Source organism: Lepus europaeus, chromosome 22, assembly GCF_033115175.1.
Source record: "Lepus europaeus isolate LE1 chromosome 22, mLepTim1.pri, whole genome shotgun sequence".
Taxonomy (NCBI): domain Eukaryota; kingdom Metazoa; phylum Chordata; class Mammalia; order Lagomorpha; family Leporidae; genus Lepus; species Lepus europaeus.
Window position 1 is genome coordinate 30,487,301 of NC_084848.1, and position 9,197 is coordinate 30,496,497.

At 50.7% G+C, this 9,197-nt stretch overlaps 1 protein-coding gene across 2 annotated transcripts; it reads right to left on the reverse strand.

Annotated features, from left to right (window-relative positions):
- Positions 1 to 528: 528 nt before the first annotated feature.
- Positions 529 to 1,173, reverse strand: LOC133751553 (large ribosomal subunit protein uL16-like). Of its 2 annotated transcripts, XM_062181664.1 has the most exons (2): positions 1,094 to 1,173; positions 529 to 985 (listed from the first exon to the last, which is right to left on the reverse strand). In XM_062181664.1, exons 1-2 carry the CDS (start codon positions 1,171 to 1,173, stop codon positions 529 to 531), a joined length of 537 nt encoding a protein of 178 aa, XP_062037648.1. The 2 variants fall into 2 exon arrangements, with proteins under 2 accessions (XP_062037648.1, XP_062037647.1); XM_062181663.1 differs by having other exon boundaries at positions 529 to 1,173.
- Between the last annotated feature and the right edge of the window lie 8,024 nt (positions 1,174 to 9,197).

Here is a 9,197-nt window from a genome sequence, read left to right on the forward strand (position 1 = left end):
AAAACCTTTTTCATTGATACCCAACTGCCTTAAAGCTGCTAATCAGAGGAGATGGTGAAATCTAAAAACAACGTACAAGAAATAAGGCCACTGAGTTTCCAAGTGACAGAAGCTGAAACACCCCTAATGCCTACCATTACTTCATCTCTATTTATATTTCTATAAATAAGGATTTTTCATACAAACTTGGATTTTGTTTTATTGAATTTAATGGTAGCTGTGTAAATTACGATTTTAAACAACACTTTTGACATATCTCCCTATATTCTCCCAACGTATATGGAATAGAATAACAGTAGCTTTCTCTATAAATGTGTTCTAATATTTCTTACTTAAGTGAGGAAACTATCATTTTTCATTATAACTTTCTGTATTACTATAAAACTTTTCTAGTAGGCTACATTTTAAAAACAAGATAACCATGTGAAGTATTTTAAAATCAAGAAATGTTTAAATTTTTGCCCGTAAACACAGTCTATGGCACAGCAGAGAGGGGCATGGTCCCAGGAAGCGGGGCTCCCAGAGTCCTCAGGAGTTCAAAGCCCGCCACTTGGCCAAGGGGCCGTGGTCGGGGATGTACTTGACGCCACAGCCGTTAGGGAGGAGGCGTTTGGCGGCCACCTTGTCTTCGAATTCGTCAGCATTGAACTTGGTAAAGCCCCACTTCTTGGAGATGTGGATCTTCTGGCGTCCAGGGAACTTGAACTTGGCCCTGCGTAAGGCTTCGATCACGTGCTCCTTGTTCTGCAGCTTGGTGCGGATGGACATGATGACTTGCCCAATGTGCACCCTGGCCACGGTCCCTTGAGGCTTCCCGAAGGCCCCTCGCATCCCGGTCTGCAGCCTGGCAGCGCCGGCACAGGACAGCATCTTGTTGATGCGGATGACGTGGAAGGGGTGGAGCCGCACCCGGGTGTGAAAGCCATCCTTGCCGCAGCTCTTCACCAAGTATTTGTTGGCACAGATGCGGGCGGCCTCCAGGGCTCCCGAGGAGAGCTGTTCGTACTCAGCCGACACCATGTGGCCACACAGAGGGAACTCGTCCACCTTCGCCTTCTTCCGGCCCAGGTCAAAGATCCGGATCTTGGCATCGGGAACACCTCGGCAGAAGCGGGACTTGGGGTAGGGCTTGTTCTTGCAGTACCGGTAACAGCGAGCAGGGCGGCGGCCCATGGCAGTGGCTGGATCTCAGGGAGACGTTGAACACGCTCGCCGGAGCTCTACCTTCTGTCCCAGGTAGCAGTCTTCCTGTGCATCAATCAGGGGTCCTTGATCAGAGACAGCTGAGCCCAGCTTCTACCTCCCACACTTCTTTATTCAACAATTCTGTGTCCCAGTTTTTAGATGAAGGGATTTTAAAAGTTCTTAGCACACAGGTTTGGAGGAAGATTTAATGAGGAAGGCATGAAAGGGCCAGGCTTGGGGCCGGCACCCTGCCTGACCTACTCACGCAAAGGTATTTGTGCCATTTCACACCATCCAGCCCAGCCCCAGCCCCAGCCCCAGCCCCAGCCCCAGCGTGTCCTTTCATGCAAAGCCGGCGGACACCAGGAGACCCCGGGAGAAACTTCGGCTTATTTAACACAAAAGCAACACCCTCCAAGGAAATGGGTCTTTGTCCATTTTCTGTGCTGTCACTGAATTCCACAGACCGGGCAATTTATAAAGAATCAGGATCCAGCCCGCGCTGTGGCTCACTAGGCTAATCCTCCGCCCGCGGCGCCGGCACACCGGGTTCTAGTCCCGGTCGGAGCGCTGGATTCTGTCCCGGTTGCTCCTCTTCCAGTCCAGCTCTCTGCTGTGGCCCGGGACTGCAGTGGAGGATGGCCCAAGTGCTTGGGCCCTGCACCCCATGGGAGACCAGGAGAAGCACCTGGCTCCTGCTTCAGATCAGCGCGGTGCGCTGGCCGCAGCGCGCCGGCCGCGGCAGCCATTGGAGGGTGAACCAACGGCAAAAAGGAAGACCTTTTTCTCTCTCTCACTGTCCACTCTGCCTGTCAAAAAAAAAAAAAAAGAATCAGGATCCTTCAGCTCATGCTTCGGAAGGCTGGGAAATGCCGGACCAGGGGGCTGTGTCTGGTGAGGTCCCTGCTGCTGGGGGACTAGGACACCACATGGAGAGACAGAGTGAGCAAGCCAGAGAGGGCCCGCTTCCAACGGAGCCGCTCCGTCCACACCCTATTAATCCGCTAATCCCTGCACACATTAGTCCACTCAGTCACCTCCCTGAGGTCCCCCCTTGTGAATGTCATGAACACGTGACTTGGGAGACGATGTTCCCCACGTGGGAATTCCAGGGGGCAAGCATTCAAGCCACAGCAGACTACAGGTGGGACGGTGAACTCGGGAGTCAGGAGCAGTGTTTGAGATTGGGTCGTGCGCTTCTCCCACACTGAGCAGGCCAGAGCCAGCAAGTCACAGTGGACCCGGGATTCGAACCCAGGCAATCTTGTTCCAGAGTCCACCCTCCTAACCCGGGGTTGGGGAGCGTCCAGCCCGCAGGCCCACAAATTCCTTAGGCCTGGTCCTGCCAAGGCAGCGGCAGGCAGGTCTTGACATTCAACAAATCTACATAGCAGGCTGATTTTTAAGTTGATCATGTTGTACGGCCAGGGAATGACATTGTAAAACTCTGAATGACCCTTGGCAGGAAACTGCTCCCCACACCTGCTAACTCAGTCCCCCAGTATCTGGCTAGAGGTGTCTGGAACTGCAAATTACCATCCAAATGTTGGTTGTTGTCACAAGCGGTGGGGACAGCTGGCAACCCGGTGGCTTTGACTTTGTACATGAATTCAGGGCACATGGGTCAGCACTAACCGGTCCTCGGTGAGCCCACCATCACTGTACGGTCCCTGGCCCTGGCCCCAAGAGGGAGAATCCCAACTCCCCCGTGTACAGAGCTTGTTTGGGGGAAGAACAGATAATGAAGTAAGGGACAGGGGCAGACATTCAGCTCAGTGGTTAAAATGTCGTGAAGATGCCCACGTCCCAGATCAGAGCAATCCCAGGTCTGCCCCTGACCCCAGCTTCCTGCGAGTGCAGATGCTGGGAGGTCACAGCGATGACTCAGCGATTGGGTTCCCGCCGCTCCCGTGGGAGACCTGGCTGGAGTCCCCAGCTCCCGGCTTCCCCTGCCCCATCGGAGGCACCGGGCGCACTTGGGGAATGAATTTGAAGCCTAGACAGGGTGAGTGACCTGCTGCAGGGGCCACAGCTAACTCGAGGGTCCTAGCACATGGTAGCTCGCTTGCTCTCTCTCAAATTAAAAAAACAAATTAAAAAAAAAAAATAGAGCTAAATGCACAGGTGCAAGCCACTGCCCTTGACCTGGCATCCAAGGAAGCAAAGAAGGGAAGTCGTGAGTGGGATCCCCTCAGTGCTCTGTAAAACACAGAGCTCAGAGAGTTTCTGGAATGTTCCGCTGGCTGAACAGGCCGCCCTTTGGGCTGCTGCTCACTTCATGCAGGGCTCCACCCAGTGCCCCAGAGAACAGGCAGGCACCCTAGAGCTCTATTCGGGGTCCGGAGACTCATGGTTCATGTCCCTGAGCCCAAGGTGAGCACCTTTCCACCAGGAGGGGCAGTGTCAGGAACGCAAGGGTCTCTGGGCAGAAACTGGGAGATCCGCATGCTAACGTGGAAGGAGTCTCCGTGTTTTCTGGTCGCCATTGTACCCTTCGCCTCTTTATGGAGAGAACATCGCCAGTGGCCAGACTGTTTGTTATCACTTAACTCTTGGCTGAACTCCAGACCTCATAATCAACTGCCTACCTGACACCTGCCCTTGGGTGCAGGATAGCGATCTCAACTTTGCAGGTCTAACCTTATGCCGCTGCGATTCTCCCTCATTCTTCATTCATGACAACGCTGGTCTTCCGGTGGTCAGGGTGTCTTCCTTGATTCTCCGTGTTCTTTTATCCTTGTTCTGATCCATCAGGAAAGCGGGAGGGGCTAACCCTCAACACGTATTTTAGAATTCGGATCACCTGCCACTAGACCGTGGTCTGCCCTCTGGTCTAGTGTGCTGTTACCTATCGGCCCTGGCCTCTCAGGGTCCCTGCCCTTGCGTCCTGCACCCCGGTGTGCACCGGGAGCCACAGCAACCCCGTTCTAAAGGGAGTCTGACCACACCACCCCTATTCTCTGACTCCTCAGTGCCCGGTCTCACTTCAGGGAAAAGCTGAGGTCCTCTGCTGACCTGACAGGCACCCGGTCACCTCTTGCAGCTCCCATTTGCCTTGAACTCTCAGTCCCACTATCTTTTCTAGGGTATGCAGGCATTTTTCAGTCCCAGGGCCTTTGCACTGCTATGAAAAGTCTGGATGCTCTTCCTCTGTGACTGATTTCTTCAACTCGTTCAGGTTTTTGTCCAAAAGTCACCTTGTAAGCCCTTCCAACGTTTCACATCCACCTCCCTAATTTTCCGTTTTGTATTTACTCCTTCCTATGCACTTTGCTTGCTGCTCTGTCTGTCTCACGACTGGAACGTGAGCTCTTAGGGAATTTTGTCTATCTTGTCCACTACTGTGTCTCCAGTGCCTTGAATCAGGGCTTGACACGGAGTACACATGTATGTAAACATTTGGCGAATACATGAACAAGAATGAAAAACCAGGGACCCTTCAGTTAGCTATGGACCCTGCAGCAGGCCGCTTACCTTCTCTAGGCGTCCGATTCATTGGTGTGACGTTGAGTGCTTGCACTTGATTAACCCAAGCCCCCCCAGCTGGCATGAAGACAACCCTGATTCAAACTGAAAAGCGGGGAGCGGTTGTGAAGATTTTCCTTCAAGCTGCAGCAGCTGTACTTCTCAGGCTTCATTTCCACTCTAACAAATCGAAAGGGCGCCACCCAGTGACCACGAAGGTTGCTTTCAACACTTACATGTGAAACTAAGAAGCAATGGAATTAAAAAAAAAAAAAAAAATCAGGGGTTGCCATACTCCTCAGTGCCACACGGTGGCGCCGCTGTCTACCATTGTCTCTAAGAGGGTACTGCTGCGTTAAGTCCATTACTAACCACCTCGGGCTCCTGCAGCCTCATTGGCACACCAAAGAGGAGAGTTGCTTATTCGTCAGATTTCATCGGCTTGCTCAAACAACGAGTAACAGAAGTCTTTAGATTGATGTGATTTCAGAAAAGAAGGCGTAAGTCTCAAAAGCACAACAGTGAGCTGCAGTCTGAGCCGAGTCTTTCGTGCAAGGATGATTTAAAGGACAAGGTTTGAGTACCTGACACCCCAAGAAAGACATCCATGTCAGTGCTGGGTGAGGGATGCCCCAGGGGTGCAAAGCTGGTCCATGCCCTGACTGCACAGAACCCTGAACGCTCCCTCCAGGATGGGGAGGGAAAGACAAGGAGTGGAGCAGGAGCCATTCAAAACCCCAGGAAGCCTCCCAGCAGTGCAGGCCACTGTGGCCTGCTCATAGCAGTGGGCATCATCGTGTGATTCATGTGACCCTCAGGGCCAAGCTTAGGTTCAGGGTCTTCCTTCCTCTCTCTCTCTCCAGCTCACAATAACGCTGTCAGCTTGAAACTGATTCCCATGGCGGGCCTTGTGACCCCGGGAGTTAAGTCACTGCCTGCATCCTGGCTGCTCGGCTTCCAATCAAGCTCCCTGCTAATGCACCCAGGAAAGCAGCAGAGGGTGGCGCAAGGGCTCAGGCCCTTTCCACCCATGTGGGAGACCAGGATGGAGCGCCTGGCTTTGGTCTGGACCAGCCCTTGTCACTGCAGCCCCCTGGGGAGTGAACCAGCAGATGGAAGCTCTCTCTCTCTTTCTGTCCCCCCCCCCCCATAAGTCTGCCTTTCAAATAAATAAATCTTTTAAAAATTGTATTCCGTGTTTACAAAAATAAAAGTGATTTTGTAGTTCATTATCCCAATTGAAAAAGTATTATAGGTTATTTTAGCTCATGGAAAATAAACTAAAATGCAGGCAATAAAAACTATCTGTAGGTCCCTGTGTTGTGGCTCAGCACGTTAAGCAGCTGCTTGGTATACCTGCTTCCCACATCACACCTTCACTGGGCCCCAGCTGCTCCTCTTCCAATCCAACTCCCTGCTAGTGCCCTGGGCCCAGGTACTTGGGTCCCTGCTCTCCGTGTGGGAGCCTAGACGGAGTTCCGAGCTCCTGGCTTCAGCCTGGACCAGCCGTGGCCATTGTATAGCCATTTGGGCAGTGAACCAGCAGGTGGAAGATCGCCCTCTCTCATCTCTCTCTCTCTGTCACTCTGCCTTCCAAATAAATAAATAAATAAATCTTACGAGGGCCGGTGCTGTGTCATAGAAGGTTAAGCCTCCACCTGCAGTGTTGCCATCCCATATGGGCGCTGGTTCAAATCCCAGCTACTCCACTTGCAATCCAGCTCCATGCTAAAGTGCCTGGGAAAGCAATAGAAGATGGCCCAAGTCCTTGGGCCTCTGCACCCACATGGGAGGCCCAGAAGAAGCTCTTGGCTCCTGGCTTCGGATTGGTCCAGCTCTGGCCGTTGTAACCATTTAGGGAGTGAAGCAGTGGATGGAGGATCTCTGTCTCTCCTCTCTGTCTGTAACTCTGCCTTTCAAATAAATAGATCTCTAAAAATAAACCAATAGATGTTAAAAAATTACCCATACTGTACTACTTAGTTCAGAAATGGCCATTGAGATTTTAGTTTACACACACACACACACACACACGGGGTCACATTGTGTAAAGGCTTTTCACTACTTTTTCATGTATCATTATGGTGTACACATTTCCACGTCATTAGATGATTGTCCTCATTAACAATAACGTATTATGTTTTTCTGCGGCTTCTTTTTATTGCTTTCATTGACAAAGATTGTGTATTTTTATGGTGTATTCCACGATGTTTTGATGTACGTGTACATCGTGGAACGGCTAGATCAAGCTAGGTACGTGCTTTACCTCACATGCTTCTCGCTTCTTTATGGTGAGAAACTCCAAGCCGACTCTTAGCAATATTGCAGGGGCACAGTCTGTTAACTATGTGATTACGACGTAGATCTGGTGAGCTTTGCTCGAAGTGACGTTCTGTGTCCTCTTCCCCTCCCCTCCCCAGACTCGGGTAATCACCATTTCACTCCCTGCTTCCCAACCTCTGCAGGCATCTGGGGAGTGAGGCAGAGGATATGTGCTCTGGCTCACAAATAAATAAATGCAATTTTTTTTTTGACAGAGTGGACAGTGAGAGAGAGAGACAGAGAGAAAGGTCTTCCTTTGCTGTTGGTTCACCCTCCAATGGCCGCTGCGGCCGGCACATCTCACTGATCCGAAGCCAGGAGCCAGGTGCTTCTCCTGGTCTCCCATGGGGTGCAGGGCCCAAGGACTTGGGCCATCCTCCACTGCCCTCCCGGGCCACAGCAGAGAGCTGACCTGGAAGAGGGGCAACCGGGACAGAATCCGGTGCCCCAACCGGGACTAGAACCCAGTGTGCCGGCACCGCAAGGCGTAGGATTAGCCTGTTGAGCCGTGGCGCCGGCCAATAAATGCAAATTTAAAAACAGACAGGTTCAGACAGAATCCAAGGCCCTGAACTCATCACCTTTTTCTCTTCCTCCCCCTCCCTTCCCTTCCTTTCTTCTCCTTTCTGCCACTTTTCCTTTCTTTGCTTCCTCCCCCCCTCCCAACTTGAAGCATTTTTGGACTTTATTAAATCAGAAGTCCTGGATTAATAAGTAGTGAGTGCATCTCTTTGTGGAGTGCAGTGTGCCATTTAGCACACACGTGCAGGGGTAAGGATGGAGTCGCTGCCGTCCTTCCTGAACATCGGAGTCGTCAGGCTGCTCTGTTGCGGTCTTCATCAACGCCAGAGAAGTGCATCACTGCGGGCTGTGGCCGCACTGCCGCGCTGGGGCACACGAGACCTCGCTCCTCCGACTGTCTGTGCTGCTGCTGCTGTAATCCAGTCTCCGTGTGCCCCCTCTGCCCTCCCCACCTCTAGCTACTAGTCACTATGCTGCATTCAGACTGTTTTTATTTAAATTTCAACATATGAGAGACCATAGGGTATCTGTCTTTCTGTGTCTACCTCATTTTACTTAACATAATGTCTGCAGTTCCATCCATTTTACTGCAAATGACAGGATTTTATTTTTTATTCAACTAATATTTCATTCCTCATACACTACATTTTTCTTTTTTATTTTAAATATTTATTTTTTGAAAGAGTTACACAGAGAGAAGGAGAAGCAGAGAGAGAGAGAGAGAGAGAGAAAGAGAGATCTACCATTCGCTGGTTTACTTCCCAAATGGTTGCAATGATCTGAAGCTAGGAGCCAGAGCTTCTTCCAGGTGTCCCACGTGGGTGCAGAGGACCAAGGACTTGGGCCATCTTCTGCTTTCCCAAGCCATAGCAGAGAGTTGGATCAGAAGTGGAGCAGCCGGGTCTCAAACCAGTGGCCATATGGAATGTCGGCACTGCAGGCGGCTTTACCTGCTACACTACAGTACCAACCCTACCTTTTTGTCTTTTAAAGATTTTATTTTTTATTTATTTGAGAGGTGGAGTTACAGAGAGACAGAGAGAAAGGTCTTCCATCTGCTGCTTCACTCCCCAAATGGCTGCAATGGCCAGAGCTGGTCTGATCCCAAGCCAGGAGCCAGGATGTTCTTCCGGGTATCCCACGCGGGTGCAAGGCCCAAGCACTTGGACCATCCTCTACTGCTATCCCAGGCCATAGCAGAGAGTTGGATCAGAACAGGAGCAGCCAGGACTAGAACCGGTGCCCATATGGGATGCCAGCACCACAGGTGGAGGATTAACCTACTGCACCACAGCACTGGCCCCTACCACATCTTCTTAATCAATTCACCCACACTGGACATCTTGGTTAATTCTGTATTTTGACTATTGTGAACAGTGCTGCAATAAATATGTGAGAAAAATATCTCTTTGATGTGCCAATTTCCTTTCCTTTGCCTGTATATTCAGACTCGGGACAGCTGGATCATATGGTAGATGTATTTACAGTTTAGTGAGGAATCTTCCTACTGTTCCCCAAAATGGTTGCACTAAGTACATTCTCACCAATGGAGTACCAGGGTTCCCTTAATCCACATCCTTGCCAGTATTCCAGTATGCTTTTTTTTTTTTTTTTGTAATTGCCATTCTTACTGGGGTAAGATGACATCTCTTCATGCTTTTGATTTGTATTTCCCTGATGGCTAATGATATTGAGCATTTAAA